General features: G+C 46.5%; 3 protein-coding genes across 3 annotated transcripts; 2 read left to right on the top strand and 1 right to left on the bottom strand.

Moving 5' to 3' along the window:
• Positions 1–12,698: 12,698 nt before the first annotated feature.
• On the top strand, positions 12,699–12,961 carry FOXG_22354 (alcohol dehydrogenase; the record flags this gene model as incomplete). Its single annotated transcript, XM_018402761.1, has 2 exons — positions 12,699–12,759; positions 12,819–12,961. The coding sequence occupies 2 exons, from the start codon at positions 12,699–12,701 to the stop codon at positions 12,959–12,961; spliced, it is 204 nt and encodes a 67-aa protein (XP_018256781.1).
• Positions 12,962–13,196: 235 nt separating this feature from the next.
• FOXG_22353 (uncharacterized protein) lies at positions 13,197–13,664 on the top strand (the record flags this gene model as incomplete). The annotated part of the gene is made up of 2 exons (XM_018402760.1): positions 13,197–13,363; positions 13,421–13,664. 2 exons carry the CDS (start codon positions 13,197–13,199, stop codon positions 13,662–13,664), a joined length of 411 nt encoding a protein of 136 aa, XP_018256780.1.
• A 5,098-nt stretch (positions 13,665–18,762) lies between these two features.
• Positions 18,763–19,459, bottom strand: FOXG_22352 (uncharacterized protein; the record flags this gene model as incomplete). Its single annotated transcript, XM_018402759.1, has 4 exons — positions 18,763–18,915; positions 18,966–19,102; positions 19,150–19,285; positions 19,340–19,459. 4 exons carry the CDS (start codon positions 19,457–19,459, stop codon positions 18,763–18,765), a joined length of 546 nt encoding a protein of 181 aa, XP_018256779.1.
• Positions 19,460–21,375: the final 1,916 nt, after the last annotated feature.

Here is a 21,375-nt window from a genome sequence, read left to right as displayed (position 1 = left end):
TTCCTGCGAGAGGGCACCCAGCAGGTGTAGATCTGTGAACCTTCCATGCATAGGTAGATTCCAGCCTCTCCTCTTGGGCCAAACTTGTGTGATCTCAATCTTCGTTCCTGCGGTATGTGTATCGTGACTTGTGAGCCGCAGATTCGTTCTCCGGACAGATCCGGCTTGTTGTCTTGTCCGGGAAAGGCCTCGTTGAGAAAGCTTTCCATGGGAGTGAGGCCATCAATTGCCCTGGTGGCTGTCACGTTTGTCTTGCGCACCATATCTTCCAGGACCAATGGCCAGAGCTCTATCGGGATTCTTTCCGACTCCATGGTTGCTCTGACTTTGTCAAAGATGATGCGGTTAGAGCGCTCAGCAACTCCGTTAAATTCAGGAGTATATGGTATCGTCTTGATGATCTTGACGCCGTGAGTGTACTCGAGGTTCTTGAGAGACGCACCATAGAGCTCAGAGCCGCCATCCATCTGGATTGCGTACACTCGGATGCCATACTGAGTTCGTATCTTGGAGATGAGCTGGCCTAGGAGTTCCGAAGCCATCCCCTTCCTCGTGAATGTGTAGGCCCATCTCATTCGATGCCTGTCATCTGTGGCAATCATTCCCCATCGTTCGCCTCTAATGCCCGGTGGATTGACTTTGAAGGTGTCAACATGAATGAACCCGGCCCTGGAGGCTCGTTTCCGTTTATTTCGCGGAGTCCATCGTAGGGCCTTTGCGATGTCGCAGGCGAGGCAGTAATTGAAAGGCTGATGGTCGTGGTGGCCGTCACAGTACATTCCTTTGGTCATTTTGGCAGTCTGTGACACCTGATATGCGTTAACATGGCCGAGTCTTCGGTGCCAAAGGTCGACATTCAGGCATTGATTTGATGAAGCAGTGTGGTGATTGCATGGTTCTGGCTGGAGTTCCCAGGCGGCCTGGTTTGAAACAGTAGTCTTTCCGACCTCAGTGTTCACGTACAGACCGTCCCTTCCTATGCGGAGGAGACCAAAGACATCTCCTGTTGGGTCATACATGTCGTTCCCGTCTATCCAGCCGCCGTTCTTGTATAGCCTGAGTCCTGACATGACATTTACCGGAAACTCAGGGATGAACAGCGTGTCTTTGAGGTTAATTGTGACCTGCTCACCCCATTTGTTTATGAAGCAAATTTTGACTGTCCCCCTACCGAATGGGTACACCTTCCCACCGCCCGTAACGAGGACCGTTCGGGTTGCAGGCTGCAGTTCTGTGAATAGGCTTTGGTCGTTGCAGATGTGGACTGACGAACCTGTGTCGAACAGCCATTCTGCGGTTGAAGAGATGTTATCAAGGGAGACCTTACACGTCTCTGTATTGTCCATAGGTAGCTCGTCTGAGACGCTGTCTTCAAGGATCAGAAAAGATCGCTCGACTGTCATATGATTTGATTCCTTGATATGGAGATTCTTGGTGTTGTCCCGTTGAAGATCATGCTCCATGAGTTCCTTGGCGAGGCGGACTGCCCAGTCGGGTCGCTTATCCTTATGGGCAAACCAACAATCATTTTCATGATGTCCTCTCTTCTTGCAGTTCGTGCAGGTATGTTCCTTGTTCTTGCCGACTCGATGATTGGTTTCCTGGCTAGACTTGTTCGCGGCTCGCTGGTTCTTTGAAGATCCTCTCCTCCGGCCACTTGCCTCTTGCTTTCTTGCGGCCGGGCCCTTCCTTCCAGTCTTTTTACTGTGAGCCCAGTACGTGGAGGCAGTACCATGACTGTCATCATCATCTGATGACCTGTTTTCATCAATGAGATCTTGCTGCATTGATCGTAGTGTTGGCGGATGCTCCGAGCGTAGGAGAGCGCGCTGTCTGGCAGTCCAGTCGGGGTACTCGTTCTCGCAGGCAGTCAGATAAACAACCTTTTTGAGGGTATCTGAGATTGGTTCTTTCTGCTCGAGGAGAAGTTTGACGAGTCGTTCAAAGTCGACATTAAATTGTGGAATTGTCTCGTAAGAGCTTGTTTTGATCCGGATGAACTGGTAAAGTGTTGTCTGCAGAAGAACTGGGCCCGTGCCAATACAATAGGCCTGGAGAAGGTTGAACATCTCCTGGGGATTCTCAATCCCGACTAGTTGACTAAGTGCTTCTCCAGTGCAGTTACCTCGGATGGAGACGGCAGCTTTTGCCGCCCTGATCTTTTGATCCATAGTCTGCTGTTCCTCGGGAGGGTAATCACCAAAGACAGCATCTTCGAGACCATTGATTCGAAGAATGGCCTTCTGAGCTGGGCAATATTGCTCCCAATTGGAGGGTCCGCCTAGCTTGAGCTCTTGCGGAAGGAAAAGAGTATTCTTTTCAGAGATGACCGTGGTACTGTCATACATTGAGGATGGTGTGTGGTCTTGACCTGAAGCACCAGGTCGCGACGATTCGGATGCAGGCGATACTCTGATTGTGTTGCGGGTTCGCATGGTGGAACGTGGGGCTCGTCGTGACGTCATCTTGAGTTGAAGTTTGGTTCTTTGATTCAGAAGAGAAACCCGGTGTTTGCTAACCCGGGCTCATAACCTGTTGTTTATATTGCGCAGTAGTGCTAGGTGAAAATATATATTTTTGTATAACTTGATTGTTCATTAGTGAGATGAGAGTTCTTCTCAGGTTTATATCTCTAAATGATTTCATCTAGGACTTTAAACTTTAAATCTAGGACTTTCAGACTGTTAGTCTGAATCCTGAAGGGAAGGGGGATCCCCGGATTTTCCAACACTTATAAAACACGTTATAAAAAGATGACGCGTTGAAGTTTAATAACTTTTGACATCGCAATGCGAAAGTTTTTGCCCAGTATGAAGTTGGTCTAGTTAGCCCGTCGAGCGGTTTCCCAAGTTATTCTCTTACCTTGAACCCCGCGGCTGTGGTTACTTGTCTGGTAGCAGCCATGAGCTCCGTGACAGCTGCTGTGTTACCCTTCCAGGTGAACTGGGAAATTGCGGCTTCATCGGGGTTCAAGAACTGATCCAATGCTACAACGACAACGAGTCATTGATTTGCTTGTTCATAGAAGCTCTAGAGACTGAATATTATGCAATCTTGAGGTCAATTAATTACCTTCTGTCATATCTATTATTGGGCAAAGATGATCCTTAAATCCGCTCCTCTTATGACAAAACATATGATTAAGAGCTGCAATCAAAGGTAATATGGAATATTATATGCGGAATTATGTAAATCACGTCGGAGCCCAAAATCATCTTACTGTTGACTCCCGACTAGGGAACCGACAAAGGTAAGATAGCCACATGAACCAAGTGTATGGTCCGATTCACCTTTATTTTCGTCTAGCATAATCAACTCTCTATTTCAACATAATCACTCCAGAAGTCTTATCATTATTGTATCTTATTTTACCATACTAAATGCAGAGTAAAATGGTAAAACTAGGACGCTGCAGCAGCAAGCTACCGATAACAAGGTCTGCGCCGTTAATAAACTGTGCATCTACGCTTGACGAAAAAGAAATATGAATTGGCAAATACTTAAGCATTTAGATATTAGGGTCCTTCCTAAACCCTAGCGTATATATAGTAACTTCTAATAGTTAAACTATTACTATTAGTAGATACCAGTAACTACCGTATTAAGTTAGAAAAGGCAGAAAGAAAGTTTCCGCACCAGTAAGGCTTTTTGAGTAACTATATCTATAACTCCGTTGGAATTCGAAAAAGCATATAAAGCATTTTATGTAGAAGTAACTATACTCTAATATATGAACAGAGTTCGGGGCGACTCATTACATTGAAAAATAGTCTAGAGACGTAATAAGTCCTATGGAACTCACTGACATATCCGTAGAACTATAAATAATAGGAAAGGCTGCAAGGTATGATATAAGATATAGCTAGCCACAAAGCTAAGAAGATTAGCAATATAACTACCGCTATAAAATATAAAGTCTATTTCCTCAATCCGACCTGAGCCTGACGGACTCAGTGTAATGCCTGATGTAAGATTCATCTCGACACGAAAGTTGCGACATGATGCGCTTTTTAGCTGTCCGTTCTGATATCAGCATGCTCCGTTGGTATGTAGCGTGATACGCACAAGGGACAGGTATAATGTTGTCTCAGGTACCAATGGATAATGCAACCCGAATGAAATACATGTCCGCATGACAACCGACGAGCAATATCACTATCCGCCATCGCTTCCAAGCATATAACACTATATAACAAGAATGGTCAGTTTCAGAATAGAATTATCTCTTGAGCTACACTGCTTGCCAAATACTATTCCCACGGGGACAAGAAGGATGCTCCTCTGAGTCAGCTATCTCTATCTCTGTTATTACTTGCTTATATGCCCGCGGCGGAGCTATTGGGTCTAGCCGTTCTACATCAGTAATCTCGGATCTCATGCTCCTAACTGAAACGTCGCTCTCAGAATCCTCTCGGACCCGGTTCTGGTTCTGTCTGATATCGCTCAATTCAAGTCTTTTTCATAGTTAGCTTGTGCAATAGAGCGTCTATACTAATATGAGACCACGTACCCGTGTAGGATAAGAAGGGCATAAAAGATAAAAAGGGCTATAAAAAACATAATTACGAGGAGTAATTGGATCGATTCCTCCGACTGGATAGATCCGGGCCTGACCCTTGGGACTTGAGATATATTTGCTGTCGCCATGATTGTTGCCGCTTTCTCAATATCACCTGCTCCAGCCTTGCGAATATCTAGGCGCCAGAAGACTAGATTTATGGTGATGTGAAATTTCGAGCGAGTACCAGCATCAGGCGCAGTTGTTGTGATCTGGTATTTGGTGTAACAACCTGGGGTGATTTTGGTGCGGCATCAGCTTTTGGCCGGGTGTAACATGATCACAAAAGTTTATGCCTACACCTTCAGAATGACTCCTCTTATCTTGGGCAACACAGTCTGTCATACAGTTCATTTTGGAATACCCCGCGTTGCCAGATGAAGCCCCCGTCGATGATCTTTGCGTCTTCCGGAACAGAAGACGCCGATTTTGTAAGCGAGGACTTCGTAAGCTAGCCTATATACGTGATCTCCGGGGCGGGTATGAAAGATTAATTATCCTGCAAGATTCCATCCCTGATGGACTCCGAGTTGTCCAGTTGCCTTGAGCTGGTGGCATGACGTGCACTGACACCACAGGTCGGGATGCGCACTGTATGCCGTTTTCAACTTCATTTTTATTGGAAAATCCGATCCCTTTTCTATCAGGATTCCGACTATTAAACTGAAAGTCCTACAATTAGAGTTCAAAAGTCCTAGATTAAATCACCTGGAGATATAAACCGGTGAAGAACTATTATCTCAAGAATTAACAACAAGTTTAATAAATATATATTTTCACTCACCACCCCTGCCCAATGTAAACAATATTTCTATTTTCGAATGCTCTACAAACTACCTATGTGATATCATGTCTGAATGCTGACCCCCTTGATGCTTAAGTCGCTGATTCAAATTCGGTTGAGGATGCATCTTGTCTTGCATACATGGTACCCATATAACCTATACGCCGATTCACAAATCAAAAACCGCAACGGTTGCGTTGCGTTTTACATCCTGCATTTCTTATCAGTGTAAAGACGTCAATAGATCCTTTGTAAGTCTGAGCTATCCCTGCATTCTGGCCTAAGCCAAGTTCATTGTTTTAACACCATGAGATGTCTTTTTCGAATTTGATTGTCCTAATCTATAACATTGCATTCTTCTGATCCACGTATTCGAAAACCCTTCGCCTTTGTTATCGCTTTGGTCCGTTGTGAGTTCCTCTCCCACAGAGCACACTCAGGCATCATGAATTACGGGCCAAAAACGCTCGCTTACGCCGCTTTTTCTTAACTAGTTTGGTATGAAGTACGACTGCCATGTCGGTTATGATGTTGATGGGTGTTCGACGATTGTCGCACTGCTTCCCGCCGACTTTGTTCATACCAAGTGCTCAATGATGTACCTTGGTATTTCAGATCACTATCGTCAATCTTGGTGATTGTAACATAGTGGTATGAGTCCTGGTTCGCGGGTGGCACCATGGACATATCATATCGACTTGTGTTGTAGCTTTGGTGATGAGGCGAGCTAGCTATGGCAATTATACTAAGGCAAGAGAAGGGCATATAACGGAATAGAGAGAGATGGTTTGAGGCAGACGTAGGGATGTAAATTAAATTTATAGACGTATTATATGAAGTACGTGATACCATGGGTAGGATTATTTTATTGCATATGTTTATGTGCAAATAGACTGATGCTCTTGTCTAGAAACCAGCTATACGAGGTAGGATATGTAGTCGTAAGGCCCTCCCAATCGGTTTTCAAGATTCATCACGCCATGCAAACTACGAAAAGAATTTTCAGTTTTATTTTCATTTAACTTTTATTTTTTTAGATGACGCATTGCTATTTTAACTCGAGATTGTTTTCAGAGCGTCTAGATTTATCATATGATCTCCCCTGTTATGAGAGTAGTTGCATCTTTGTGTTTAAAGTTACCAAGCTTTGCTACTGCATGACGGAAGCCTTTACACATATCAGGCTATATGAACTGCATGCTATCCGGTAATTGCTTAATTGGCTGGTGTCTTCCAATTGTTGGTAACTTATGATACGAATTCGTTCTTTGTCCAATCTCTGTGTCTGAGTGATCCATGAGGTCTAGACTCCATTACATCGATCCATATGGCTTGGTCACTTTTGCTCATCACACGTAACAAAACCTTGTGCTTCCGATTGTCGAGAACGGTCGACAGGTAAGCCGCCAACCTTCCGATATCCGGAAGGGTTCATCCACAAGCAAGGAGGAATATCTCATGTCTGCCACGTGTTTGTTTAAAATTGAACTTATTCCAAAAGATGTTCACTTGCACTAGACATTTGGCAGCTGGCGGTCGTTGTTGACGAAATTTCTTCTCGCAAGTACGTAGCGTGAAATTTCTCCGTCACTCGAAGCCAAACCATCTTCTTCCTTGAGCCCTTTCTTCCCCTCATTTTATCTCATAGCACGTGCCGATTCGATTCGATAAACTGTACCGCGGAAAGTAGCGTGACAAGGTGGCTGCTAGAACCGCAGACTAAACGGCCATCCATCACACTCTGCCTTGTCCCTCCCCCGCTCGAGATAGACTAACCACAGCTTGTTTGTATGGTTGTATTTAATGATTGAGTCAGTGTGGAATACTGTAGGATTTTCACTAAGAAATCGCCAACTCTGACTATTTATTCGACAATTGACTAGAATCATATTCTGCCTCATTAACGTATCATTGGGAGGGGGGTGGTGGGGTCAGATCATCCGACAAAGTTAGTCCGAAAGCATAAACCCTCGCGCTAATGTTTCCTCTGCATATAACCTAGAGGTCAGATCAGTAAGAAATTAGCTGTAAAGTCGCATTGCTGCAACTGTGGGTATGATAATTTTGAGGCGGGGGAGCGAATAGCACGACGCTAATGATGATCCCGGTGGTTGACTAATGTAAAAATCGTTAACTGGAAGGGCTGTTGCTATGAACTCTGGTACCTATGCGATCTTAGAGCTTGATAAATCGTGTCGATAGCTGCAGTGCCTAGGTTAAAGCGAAGCAGGATCAGTAAATCTCATCCTGCTGGCATCAGATCAAGGACTTACCTGTTCTCAAAAGTCTTGAGATGCCGGTTACTGGCAGATGCTTACCATAGCCTTGTACGACTAACATTTTCATGGTGCCTAAACTCGCATTTATCCAGGGTTATCTCTTTGACCGGCACAAGACTGCAAAAGGTAACTGTTAGATACGAATGAATACGATGGGGTGAGTGTATCCAAGTGTGTACCAGAATGTTGTGATGTTATTGATCGTCGACTTGATTCTTTGATCAGTCTGTCCGTGAGGGGTTTCACCCCTCTTTTGGATACAAGAATAATATTGCAGTAAGGGAAATGGAGCCCATTCCTGTTGGATTAGTGATAGCGCCTCGATAAAAGAAACATATATTTTGTGGGTCCCCGGATATATTAATACCAGGTAGCAGGGAAAACACCAAAAAGGACAGAACAGAGACAGAAGCTCCTGGGGACGAGATTGATCCTCAAGTGTGAAAATTAACCCTATTTTAATTGGATATTAACCCTACTCGCGTATCTAACAATTCCCAGCCGCCAATCTAACAGTAACTTACCCCGCTTTTTTGCAGGTACCTGCGGGGTACTCAGACAGACAGCTTCTTCTTTCAACACCACCAAAATCATCAAAATCCTCATACAAATTGACCTTAACAAGTCTCAATTAAACCGATAAGCTCCCAAGAGATACATATACTAGATGATCATAGCTTTGATAGCCCGCCTTTTACGGTAGCTGCTAATGACCTCACTGGCGCACCTAACATTCCGCCCGAAGAGGGCCGCGGTGATGATTTTGAACCTTTTAACCTAGAATATCGTGATTTTCAGATCAACCGTCTGCCCCAGCAACCACTTGAATTATTCCAGCTTTTCGTGCCTATTTCCCTTGTACAGTCATGGGTCGAATACACCGAAGACTGGGCTTTTTTTGCGCTGATAATGGCATCAAAGATAGCTGGAATACCCACCTTTCCGACCACTCGCGGTTGCACGCTTGGGAAGGCATCTCCACCGCAACGGCTTATGTATGGCTTGGGGTCCTTATTTACCTAGGAATTCATAGGGAAATATCCCTCAAGGGCCATTGGGAGGCCCCTAGGCTAGGAGATCAGCGACCTCTTCACTCGATCATCAAGTTCATGCCGTTACGGGAGTTCGAGCTGACCACACAGTATTTCCGCACTTTTGACTACACCAAGCTCGATGTGAGGGTTGAGAGCGATCTTCCAAAGACCTTCCAAGCGGCTGAAGAGTGGTCTGAGCATATACAAAGGGTGTCTATCGAGCACTATCTTCCAGGGACTAATCTGACTGTAGATGAGTGCATGGTGCCGTTTACGGGCAGATCAAAAGAGACAACGCTCGTCAAGGGAAAGTCCACGCCAGTGGGGTTCAAAATCTGGGTTATTGCGCAACAGGGCTACTTTCTGGAGTGGCTTTGGCATGTGAAGGCATCACCAGTTACGGCTGTAATGGTCAAGCTAGAGGCACCGACGCCGTACGGCAAGAAGGGAAAGATACGGACCGAGATCCATCTTAGCACTACACAGAGTGTGGTAGTTCACCTACTGAAAAGGCTGACATCGCAGACACATCACGTCTTCACGGATAACCTCTTCTCGTCGCCGCAGCTCTTCCGCCTCCTTCGGCAGCTTGGATACGGGCTACAGGCACAGCACGCCCTAATTGCGGCATCACCACCGACATGAAGCTGATAAAAGAGACCGGGAAGCTTCCTAATGGCAAGCAGCTGTTGTTTAATAAGGTGTATTTGATCCCGACGAAGGATAAACAGGTATGGACAACTTTACCTATATTTCACTTACTAATCTATCTTTTTTCCTTCCCTCTAGGTCCTTCAAATTGCCTGGAAAGATAGCTCTGTGGTGCTCTTCCTTTCAACTATGCACGGCATAACCCCTCTTAACCGCACACCAAAAGAGAGGAAGTTGCCCGCCAAAAGAGGCACAAAGGCAGAGGCACAACGCCTGAAGGAGGTCTTCAATGGAGATCAGGCTAGGATAATCCCTATTCCTTCTGTTGCCGCTCAGTATAACGATGAAATGAATCACGTAGATCGCGGCGATCAGATAAGATCCTATACCTCATATCAGCATCTTTTCCGGCGCGGTCCTTGGCAGGCGTTGCTTTGGTCTTTTCTCCTTGACGTTGCACTTGCGAATAGCTTCATTTTGCAGAAGAAGACCCGGCAGCCGCATTGGAAGCCCTATACCACGCTTCAAGACTGGAAAGAGGCTATTTATAACGCCAGTTTCAACAAGTACGGCACCGATAGCGGCATAAGGAAGAGATGCCGTACAGGGAAGGAAGAAGACAGCGAGGATCTTGAAGCACGGCAAGTTCACCTACAAAGAGATATCAATCATATCCGTAGAGGCAAAAATTCCGACTGCCTAGCTTGCAAAGGCTTCCGGCAAGGGCAGCCTCGACCCTTCAAAAAAAGAAGCAAAAAAGGAGGTTATCTACAGCCGATATCAGGAAATCAGCGGCGGTCACAGACCCGGTACGGCTGCAAAGTATGTGAGATAGCCATTTGTAACACAGCAAGCTGCTGGTACTTCTATCACACGCAAAATTAGGTGTGTGGGGATGTACCTTGAGTTACGCTAATTTTGATTGGCTCTAGACCCCTGTCTTGACCTCGTTGCAGTCTTGTGCTGGTCAAAGAGATAAGATTCTGGCTAGAGTGCTCGGAAAATGATTTATTACATTACGTTAATAGCAGACGTAGTCGGAGTGGCCGAAACTCTAAACTAGAGCGATTATAATGGCGATGGGGTTATCCAAAAAGCTCTAGATCGGGACATTAAAATTCCGACAAGATATTTCACGGGATCAAAACAAGAAACTTATGATAGGCCAGGATGCAGAAGTAGCTTAGGCTTACAGAGGCTTTACCAATGTTCCTACGGCATTGATATGTGGAATAAAGAATGTAAGGCCCAACGCAACCATAGCCGCTCTTTATATGCATATCGGAGTATAAGCCGATAGGGGTACCATAAATGCAAGACTAGATCTACCTTCAAGCATCATAAAAAGGTGCGAATATGACTAGCATGGAGGTGCAAGCTTTAATCGATAGCCATGGGTATGCATTGATCTCGAGTAGTCTATGGCTATGTGAATAGATATTGGCGTACATTTAAGATGACGATAGTTAAGTTGATAAGACTCCAGCATAAGCTGGAGATTACCGTGATGAAAGTACCAAATGTCATTATGGGTGGCATGCAACCTTACAATGTGGATGCCTCTTTCTTCACCATAAAGGGAATTCTTTTAAAGCGTAAAGTCCAGGGACTTGGAAGGTTATCGCCATCAACGCCTGGTAGCGGTCAAACATTCTTTGCGCAATTCTATGGGAGGCCACTGTCGCCGGTCGCCCTACCGCAAAAAACAGTAGCTAGTAGTCCAGGTTATGTGATAAATATATGATAGGGACAGGCTTTCATGATATATTTAGAGTTATGCCCTAACCAGATTAGAAACAGTGACCTAAGAATCAAGAGGGCCAATACAACAGACACAATAGCACCCACACAGTTTGCACAGGACTGGAAACATAGAGTTCGAAACGGCGCCCACATATGCATATAACCGGGCAGTGGCGTGCCACCAGTTCAAGGCAGATGGGCTCGGAGTTGACCATCGGGGTGGAATCTTTCAGTATAATCAATCTTTCATTCCCGCCCCGGATGATCACATATATAGGCTGGCTCAAGAAGTCCTCAATTACAAAATCAGCGCCTTCTGTTACAAAAGACGCGATGATCATCGTTGAGGACCTCATCTCGCAACGCAGGTTGTTCCGATCTGAACTGTATTGCAGACAGTGTCGCGTAAGGTGAGAGGAGTCATTCTGAAGGTGTCGGCATAAATTTTCGTAATCATGTTACACCCGGCCAATGCCGATGCCGCGCCAGTCACGCCAGGCTGTTTTATCAACCGACAGATCATACTAGATGCGCCTGATGCCGGTCCTCGCTCCAAGCTTCACCTAACCATATATCCAGCCTTCTGGCGCGTCACACTTTTCAGCAAGCTGGCGCAGGTGATGTTAAGAACGCAACAACAATCATGACTATAGCAAATATGTCCCAAGTCCCAAAGATCAGTCCCGAATGCATCCAATCAAAGGAACTGATCCAATTACTGCCCATAATTATGTTTTTTACATGTTTTTACATCTTTTATGCCTTTCTAATAAGTTATGAGTATGCCATCCCTAGTCAGCAAGTATCAACGCCTCTATTTCACGAGCTAAGTATGGGAAAGGCTCAAGAGTAGGAACACCAGACAGAATCAGATTCCGGTCCAAAGAGATTCCGTGGGCGACCCACCAGCAAGGAGCATGAACTCCGAGATTAGCAACTTGCAGCGGCTGGACTTAATAGCTCCACCGCGGACGTATAAGCAAGTAACATCAGAGATGGAAATCGAGGGCCCAGGAGAACATTGGGCCTGGCCCGACGCGCTTGTAATCTGGTAAGCTATTCAAATCATTAGACAGATTCATTCTTAAATTAACTGTTCTTGTTATACAGCGCGATATGCTTAGAAACTATGACAGGTAGTGATACCGTCCGTCGGTTACCCTGCGGGCATACATTCCATTCAGGTTGCATCACTCCATGGTACCTGGGGCAACATTATACCTGTCCCTTATGCGTATCTCAGTTCATTCCATCAGAGCATACACATATCAGAACAAACAGGTGAAAAGCATACGGCGTGGTGGTTCATCTACACCGAGTAATTACGACCTCATGAACTGGCACCTGTGCTAGCAGTACATGCTTTCGTGGCTCAACTTCAATCCAGCAAGCAGAGTTTGTATCACATGGTCGAAGTCATATTGCTGTATTTTTAACTTTATGGCTAGCTATCAATCATATGATACCTTGCGTATTCACTTAATCTAGCACAGTTTTGTGGAATATATCGGTGAGTTCCGTGGTTCCTATTATATGTCAAAGCTACTATTAAAAGTAGTAAGTTATCTCGAATTCCTGACGCGTATTAACGTATGGATGCTAAGCCGGCTCACCTCTGCTGATTTGTATTCCCGAATATACTACTAACCATGCCTGTTATTGAAATCCCAAAGGAGCAATGGGCGCAAGTACTCGAAAAGCCCGGCGGCCGTATGTGTCTCCTTGTCTATCTCAAACTTGGTACGCTAGACACTAATATCAATTAACAGTGGTAGTTCATAAGAAAGTCCCCGTGCATATGCCAGGCCCTGATGAGGTACTGGTTAATGTGAAGTATTCAGGCATCTTTCATACCGATTTACATGCTATGATGGGCGATTGGCCACTGAAGAGGAAGATACCTCTCACATGATTAACAGAGCCATTGAGCTAGCAGATCAAATTGATTACTATTGCTCAAAGGAGAAGGACCTTAAGCTTGATTCGCGTATGCTATATATCCAATTGAGAGGACAACTCTAATAGTCTCTAATTTCCGAACAAGAGTGGGCTGAGCTGAAAAGATTTGCAACTTCCTCAAATCATTCACCGATGCCACCACGGCTGCAGAAGGTCACGCGCATGCAATCGATCGAACACTACCCATAATGGACTTCCTGTTTAACAAATTTGAGGCTGCACTGATCGAGTACGTAGATGACGCTTTTATGGCGCTTTGTATTGATGCTGGAAGGGCGAAACTCGACGCATATTGCACTCCTACAGAGCGGTCGTCTGCTTATGTTGTAGCTACCGTCCTTAGCCCTTATCGAAAGTGACACTACTTTGACACCGCCTGGGAGGGAAATCCTGAGTGAATTGAGAGCAATAGGTCTGCCGTAGAAGATCTCTGGAAGTCTCGTTACGCACCAGTCGCCAAGTCAGCGGAATCATCAGCCCAGTCCTTGGTTGAAAAGACACTAGTGGAGAACTCGTTTCTTGCATGGGAGGACGAACATGAGGATCCCGAGCTTCCTACCCTATTTGACGAGTATTTGGACTATATATCAGCCCCAAGAATCAAAGTCAAAGATGTACGAAGGTGTTGGCCTGAGGGTACACAACAAACGCTTTAGATATCCAAACCTTTCCAAAATGGCGCTCGATCTTTTGTTACTTTCTGCGATATCTGCTGAGCTAGAACGTCTCTTCTCCGATACAAAAATAACCCTCCAAGATCGCAGGAACAGGTTAGGGATTGATATAATCGAAGCAATTGCTTACATAAAGTCCTGGTCGAAGACGGCGGCCAATACATGGGCACCTAGGTGCCCAAATAAAATAGCGCACCAGGTGCCCAAATTATGTCAGCAATCGTCGCCCTGATTGGCCAGCGCGCGTTTGACATGACCGACGCGACCTGCGCTCTGTATGATAGCAACACAGCCAACGAAAATGGACCAAAGCCACCGGCTTGCCTTCCCGGACGATGCCCTCCCGCCTGAAGGCATATACAAATCCCGTGAGTCTCTATTGGCAGCCATTAATTCTTGGGCGAAACCTCGAGGTTATGCGTTCACCAGCGCAGCCCCCAGATCAAATCCAATCAAACAAATTGCCAAACAAATCAATCAAATATGCCAAAATTTTATTTCAATCAAACAAATACAAAATCCTCGATTTGAAATAACATTTGATATATTTGGTACACAATATGCCAAACTCGCGTCCATGCTGCCAGACCGTTGACCGCGCTTTCATTGGATGGAAATACGTGGGTCCTAAGCCATCGACCAGACAAAGAGTATGCCCACCACAATCATCCACCGAGTCCGGACGCGTCTGCACACCCGGCGCATCGCCAACTTAACGAGAGAGATGCAGCAATTATTTCGAGCCTGACAACTGCTGGCGCTGCTCCTCGAGATATCAGGACGTACCTCCATAACAGTTCTGATACCCTTGCGACGCAGCAAGACATCTATAATCGGATCGCGGCAACGAGAAGAGATCTGCGTGAGGGCCAGAGCAGTATCCAAGCGTTAGTCGACCAACTACAGGGAGAGGGCTTCTGGTGCCGGGTTCGATTGGACTCGGATAATCGGCTGACAGCCATATTCTTTGCCCACCCTGACTCTGTTGCATATCTGCAAAGCAACCCGGACGTACTGCTATTGGATTGTACCTATAAAACGAACAAGCACGCCATGCCGCTGCTTGACATGGTCGGAGTTGACTCTTGTCAGCGTTCCTTCTGCATCGCATTTGCATTTCTGTCCGGTGAATCAGAAGAAGACTATTCATGGGCACTTCATCATCTCAAATCACTCTACCATCATGAGCTCCCTTCTGTAGTCTTAACTGACCGATGTCTCGCTGCAATAAATGCAACTGCAACCTGGTTCCCTTCCTCCAAGGCCCTGCTTTGCCTCTGGCATGTTAATAAAGGCAATCCTGCAGTATTGTCAACCGGACTTTGTGCTGAAAAGTGGCGCCACAAGCGGCCGGGTAGAGGACGAAAAATGGGACGAATTCTATGGTTTTTGGCACACTATTGTGGATTCGCCAACAGAAGAGATATTCAGAGAGCGCCTAGCCAAGTTCGAGCTCAAGTACGCCAAAAGATACCCCCGGGCCGTTGGGTACATCAAATTGTACTGGCTCGAGCCGCACAAAGAGAGAATCATTAAAGCATGGGTAGATAAATACCTGCATTTTGGTAATGTGGCCACCTCGAGGTAGCTGTCCAGGGTCAGATATAGAGATCGGAAAGCTAACAATTGCCATCTAGGGCCGAAGGAATTCACTCCCTAATCAAATCATACATCAAGACCTCCACATTCGACCTCTTCGATTCTTGGCAGGCCATGCGCCATGCGGTCACCAACCAACTGAAGGAACTGAAGCACATACGAGCCTCTCAACAGATACGGACACCTTTGGATATCTCTGGAGGAATGTTCGAGGCTGTCCAAGGTTAGGTTTCCCACCAGGCCCTGCGCAAAGTGCAAGAACAACGGAAGTTAGCTTTGGCATTTCCCCAAGCTCCCTGCAGTCAGTCTTTCACCTCCTCACATGGGCTACCGTGTTCTCACACCTTGAAGAGACTCGAGGAGGAACAGCGCAGCCTTTGCTTGATCATTTTCATCCTCACTGGAACTTAAAGCGAGGCGCGGATCGGCCCCGGCCCATACTAGAGCCACGTCGAGCCCCACAGCAGGGCATCATCAGGGCGAGAGGTCAACCTGCGACGAGCACCAAACGAGAACCCTCTGGATTTGAGATCTCTCAGCCTGGCAAGAAAGCGCCCAGCACATGTAGCAGATGTCATGCTGTTGGTCACGCGAGGTCCTCACGAGCGTGTCCTCTGAGGTTCCAGGATTTGCTCATTCAGGAAGCGCCGGCCTCGAAGTCAATCCCGCAGCCGGACGTAACCCCGGTCGCAGTCCCAAGTCTGGCTGACCCAATTGAGGCGATTTCAGTGAGCCAAGGGCCTTCAGTAGTTGAAGGCATGCCAGTGCTAGAATGTATTGCGGAAGCTACTGCACGCTCTCCCGCTACTGCACACACCCCACTTGCCCAGTCTTCACATACTGTACAAGTTTCGCTTACAGCTCCTCAACATTCTGACGTCCCAGACTGTCCCGTTGGAACTGTGTCAGGCCCTTCTGGCAAAGAATATCTGAATCACGAACCATCCGATTCGCGCAACCTTCCTTCGCAACCACTACTGAGGTATGACTCGCCAGAAGCCATATTTGGAAGATATGTCGCTGCAAGAAGCGCGTGGTATGCGGCGAAGCCGGCTGGCAGCATCAAAACAAATCAGCAATATCGCAGGGCGATGGGGCTTCCACTCAGGTACGACAAGCAGAGCTACGAGTGGTGTCTGGACTACAAACAGATGTCCAAGCGCTGTATCACGTCAACAGGATCAAGAGAATGGACGAAAGAAGAGATGATGGCGTATTTGGATTGGAGTAAGGCGGAAGATGAACGCATCGAAGCCCAAGTTGTTAAGGAGATGGGAAAGAATCCTCTAGCAAACAAAAGAAGAGGCATGACAGAAATATGGCGAAAAGCAGAAATGGATAGTATAGAGCAAGAAACCTTATATGCAGCGGAGGATAAGGCAGAACTTTGTATTGTTGTCAAACGGTAACTAGTTGGCTTGTCCTTTGAAAATATTAGAAAACAGCATTATAACCTTAGACCCGTCGCTGGCCAATCAGGGCGACGATTGCTGACATAATTTGGGCACCTGGTGCGCTATTTTATTTGGGCACCTAGGTGCCCATGTATTGGCCGCCGAAACTTCTTAGTTATACCTGGAGCCACCACGGTTGCACTTGTGGCCGTCTCAGCTTTTACAGCTCCTTCCGTAGTATCCAAATCCTAGCCACCAACAGATCGGATTATCTTATTCATACCGTCTCAACAGTACGGCAGGTGGTACCGCATGGTACCTACATGCGGCGGAGCTGTATCTTTCCAATGTGGTAAGAAGTTCGATAGCTGGGCTGTTATCTTCCGGCAGCGCAGCGAATCTCGGGTCCGCTAGCTCCATCGATCCACAGTAGTCTTTGATGTCTTTCACTACTCTGCCTTTCAGCTGATGCTCTTGTCGACGGTGCGACTCGATGCCGGCACCGGGTCGAACAGTTGCATAACCCTGACCCCAGAATGGCGCTAACTAACCCTAAGCACCAATCATTGACTCGGCTTCGACCAAGCGATAAGGGCGCAATTTGTTGACCCCGCAACCCCAGTTTGGTGGACGATTTGACTCAAATCGCCTGCGAATAGTGCAGGCCCGGTGGCCCCTCAATATTCAGGAACCAATAGTGAATAAGACAGCACAATGGCTTGGCGCATATAACGGCGCCGATGCTCGAGTACGGATCAAAGTCTTGGGCCTCAGACATAAGCAAATGCTTTTGTCTCATAGACAAAGGGAAGTGAACCTCCAATCATGGCCAGACCGAGAGTCGAGAATTTCGAAACTAGCAAAGTACAATCACTTCGTATCACTTCGTATCACTTCGTATCACTTCGTATCACGTGTAACAACAGACGGTGAAAACGGTCCTAGACGAAGGCAACATGACAGGATACAGCTACATTCAATAGTTCTATCACGAAACGGCAAGACTACTGACCACAGCATGTTCAATGGCCCCATGGCTGGCCGATCAATGGTTATTACCATATACCCGGGTCACCTTGCATGCGCATTGACCCAACCACCGACTTCCGCTGATCCAGCGCGGGATGCAAACCTTAGCACAGACTACATTTATGTCTTATCTAGTCATAACCAATGGTCGGAGATGCACAGCGTTGCTACTGGATCCTCGGCATGAGTCTTATCGGCGAAGCTCGGGATGCCAAAAAATGTTGATTAGTCTTCGTCTCCGGACCCGGTACCTGGGCCGGAGATCAAGATCGACATGATCCTTCATCAAAATTGAGATCTTAGTGATGGTCATAGAGACAGACGAAGCTTGGCAAGAATGCCAAGGACCAGCCCCAGAGAATCTCACTAGATATTCAGCTCCAGGAACTCAACATGCATTAATGACGTCGACTTTCAAGTCGCGCATTGGTCATTCCCTAAAGCAGCAATAAGCTTTACGAGAACCAAGCTACTAGGAAATCTAAGGAGATTGCAAAAAGGACGGTGGTTATACTGGGGAATCTAAAAATATCTCTGTGCAGTTCACAGCGACGTTGACAGTAGTGGAAATGGACACCCGCTCTTAGTAACCAACGGTCACCTTGTTCGTTTCGGGTTTGGCCAGGGCCCATATTGAGTGCCACAGGTAATAAACGGCCAGTCATACTTGGACACAGCTGCCGTGGGCATCGGGGCTAAAGTGAATGGTGGAGTGGAGGACTAGAGTTTGGACTACTGCAAGCCATGCCAATAGTCTTGCCAGTCTCCTCGAGACCCCGGGTGATTTCGATCCGACCCCTTCGTGCGGCCATCCCACGGTACTTATCGTATCATATGGTATCTTCAAATTGTCTCCGTTTGATACCAATAGTAGTTCTGGTCTCGATCAACTGTAGTAGCAAAACGAGCAGTGACAAGACTCCTAATAGTCTTGAGAATCACCATTGTGCGTATATACCTATAGAATGATTCATCTTGCTTGTATATTATCCGATGAAAGCTTCACAATCTTGGCCACCTTGGCACCAAGACAAATGTATCCGGCGCCTGCATCTTCCTTACATCAGAAAGAATAAGAACAGCATCCAACCCCAAGTCAGTCCGATAGACGCAAGTCCGGCGCTGATCGAGTTCGCACCTGCAGTTGGAACGGGCGTTGGAGACACAGGTGCAGGTGCAGTTGGTGTCGCGACAGGAGGCTGAGTGGGTACCTTGATATGCAGTTGGTCCACGATCGTCTTACGGAGGGAGGTAGGCTTACAACAGGTGGAGGAACAATGGGTGCAGTAGCCGATGCTACAGCGCCCGACTCGACGGTCGTGGCACTGGGCAGTCCGGAGGCAGACTCGGTAGACACACCGGCAGCCTCGCAAGGGCGAAGACCGGCAGAGATCGCAGCTTTATTATATTAGATCATGGTTCAGCATAAGGATAGATGGGCGTACCAGCGGCGTCAGATGCACTGCAGCTGGTGTCGACGCAGCCGACAAACGATTGTGCAAACCTTTGGGCTTTGCAGACGCAACCCGGGTCCTCAGAGCCACACTTGCTGTCTTGGATGGCCTTCAGAGCGCATGGTTGCTGCGTTGGATGTCAGATTAGACTCAAAGCTGCAGTGAGGGTAGATCAACTTACTGCGCACTGGGGGAGAACAGAGCCGCCCTGCCCACCACTCTCTACGCCACTCTGGGTAGTGGTCTGTGCCAACACAGAGGAAGACAGGAGAGCAGTGACGAGAAGGAAGAAGGATTTCATCTTGAATCAAGTTGAGGGTAATTTTACGTTATCAGATGGCCGTTTGGTGATCAGTCTGATATACTGTATACAGGAAATGCTGTATGGGATTAGGCGTGATAGGATGGCGACAGTGAATTTCTTGCATCTGGAGGCTCTCAACGGAGTCTGGGGAAGTGTCAGCTTATATAGAGGAATCGTGCTTCAGCTGGTCCAATGAGAGACAGAGGGTGCGATGAACACTCGATCTGCAGTCAGTCACTACGCGAGATAGGGCGTTTGAGGGGGTAGAAAGATCGGCATGCACATGTAACTGACAATTCTATTTCCAAGGTCCAAGCTCAATCTCACGGGCCAATAATAGCGGCGTCTCAGATGCCGGATGCAAAGCTCGGAGCTTACCAGTCGAATCGGAGCGGCCAAAGGGCTAGCCGAGGGGATGAGCTCGGGCACATGTCTGGTGTCTGGTCATGCTAACGATTTCTAGTGGAGAGATTGTTCAGTAATTGTATTTAGGAAATGTTGAGAAGAGAATATCTGGTTATTGCGTGGATTGTATCCTTGGGACCTGGTAATCCCGTCAATTCTCATTGTTAAGTCAAAACAAGCTACACACATAACAATATTCACTCAATGCTTGTCTCAGAGGCTAACTGCAATTAGGTGGCTGCATCATATTTCCCGACACCTTAGCGGTATACTTTGTACCATGCAGTAGTACCCCTCCACCGGTAAGAACCCTCTGCCAGTAAGCAAAGAAAATTGTTCATACAAAATTCACTTTTTCAATCTTGAAAGGAAAAAAATGAACAAAAACAGTACAAGCAAATTTATTTCCATAATTCGAGTTAGAATCGAATGAATTTTGATATTTTCTCGGTCTTTTTACTTCACAACCTGTGCGGGTGCGTACGACGGGTAATTCTTCCGCCTCCAAATTTGGACCTTCATCCTCTTGCATCCCTCCCACCTCAATCACATCCTCAATAGCCCCTGTTTCTTTAATTGCTTAGTTTAGCCCGGAAATAGTTTCTCCAGCCACTAGAGCTTCGACTAATGTCATGAAATTCTTGTTGGGATTGGACATCGCCTTCCTCCTCCTGCTTTTACTCAACCCGCTGATTTCCTCCTTCATACTGGCGTTTTATGCCGTTATCAAGGCTGCCTTTAGAGTTCATCGCAATAAATAGCCTTCGAGGCATTTAAAGCTCCATGAAATAGTAGTTGGAGAGAATGAGACCATTGAGCTGTCAGGTAACACCAATATATGTTGTTGAAAAAGCAAGTAACCATCCACTCATCCTGGATTTTAAGTCAGCAACATTTATGCTTCAGACCAGGTATATGCTCATTAATTCATGACTTATACAGCCATCTAACATAATGAGCCTGGAACCAGGCTCATCTTCTGGTTGCGCTTGGGGAGATAGACCTCTCTGAGCCACTCGACTGCGATATGGTTGTCCGTCCAGCCGTTGTTAGAAGTGATGTAATACCAGTCGGCTACCTTCTTGAACTCATTGATAAACCGGTGTCGCTGAAGTTCTTTGCCTTTGAACATAATACATTGTTTCAGAAACGGCCATCTGCAGTCACGGCTTCGATAAAGCTAGTCCAAGCACGGGACTGAAAGCCAGTGAGGACAGCCTTCCTCTTCAGATCACTGCTCTAATAACCAAGGAATCCAAACCTATATTCGCAATGTATTAGTGAGTTTTTGTTGTTTATATTGCGCAGTAGTGCTGGGTGAAAATGTATTTTTGTAAAACTTGATTGTTTCTTATTGAGCTGAGAGTTATTCTCGGGTTTATGTATCTAGATAATTGTATCTAGGACTTTAAACTTTAAATCTAGGACTTTCAGACTAACAGTCTGAATCCTGAAGGGAAGGGGGATTCCCGGATTTTCCAACAGTTTTAGAACAAAAACTATAAATA

The sequence above is a fragment of the Fusarium oxysporum genome, chromosome 3 (assembly GCF_000149955.1).
Source record: "Fusarium oxysporum f. sp. lycopersici 4287 chromosome 3, whole genome shotgun sequence".
Taxonomy (NCBI): domain Eukaryota; kingdom Fungi; phylum Ascomycota; class Sordariomycetes; order Hypocreales; family Nectriaceae; genus Fusarium; species Fusarium oxysporum.
The sequence above is the reverse complement of the archived record's forward strand: the minus strand, read 5'-3'. Positions and strand labels throughout refer to the sequence as shown.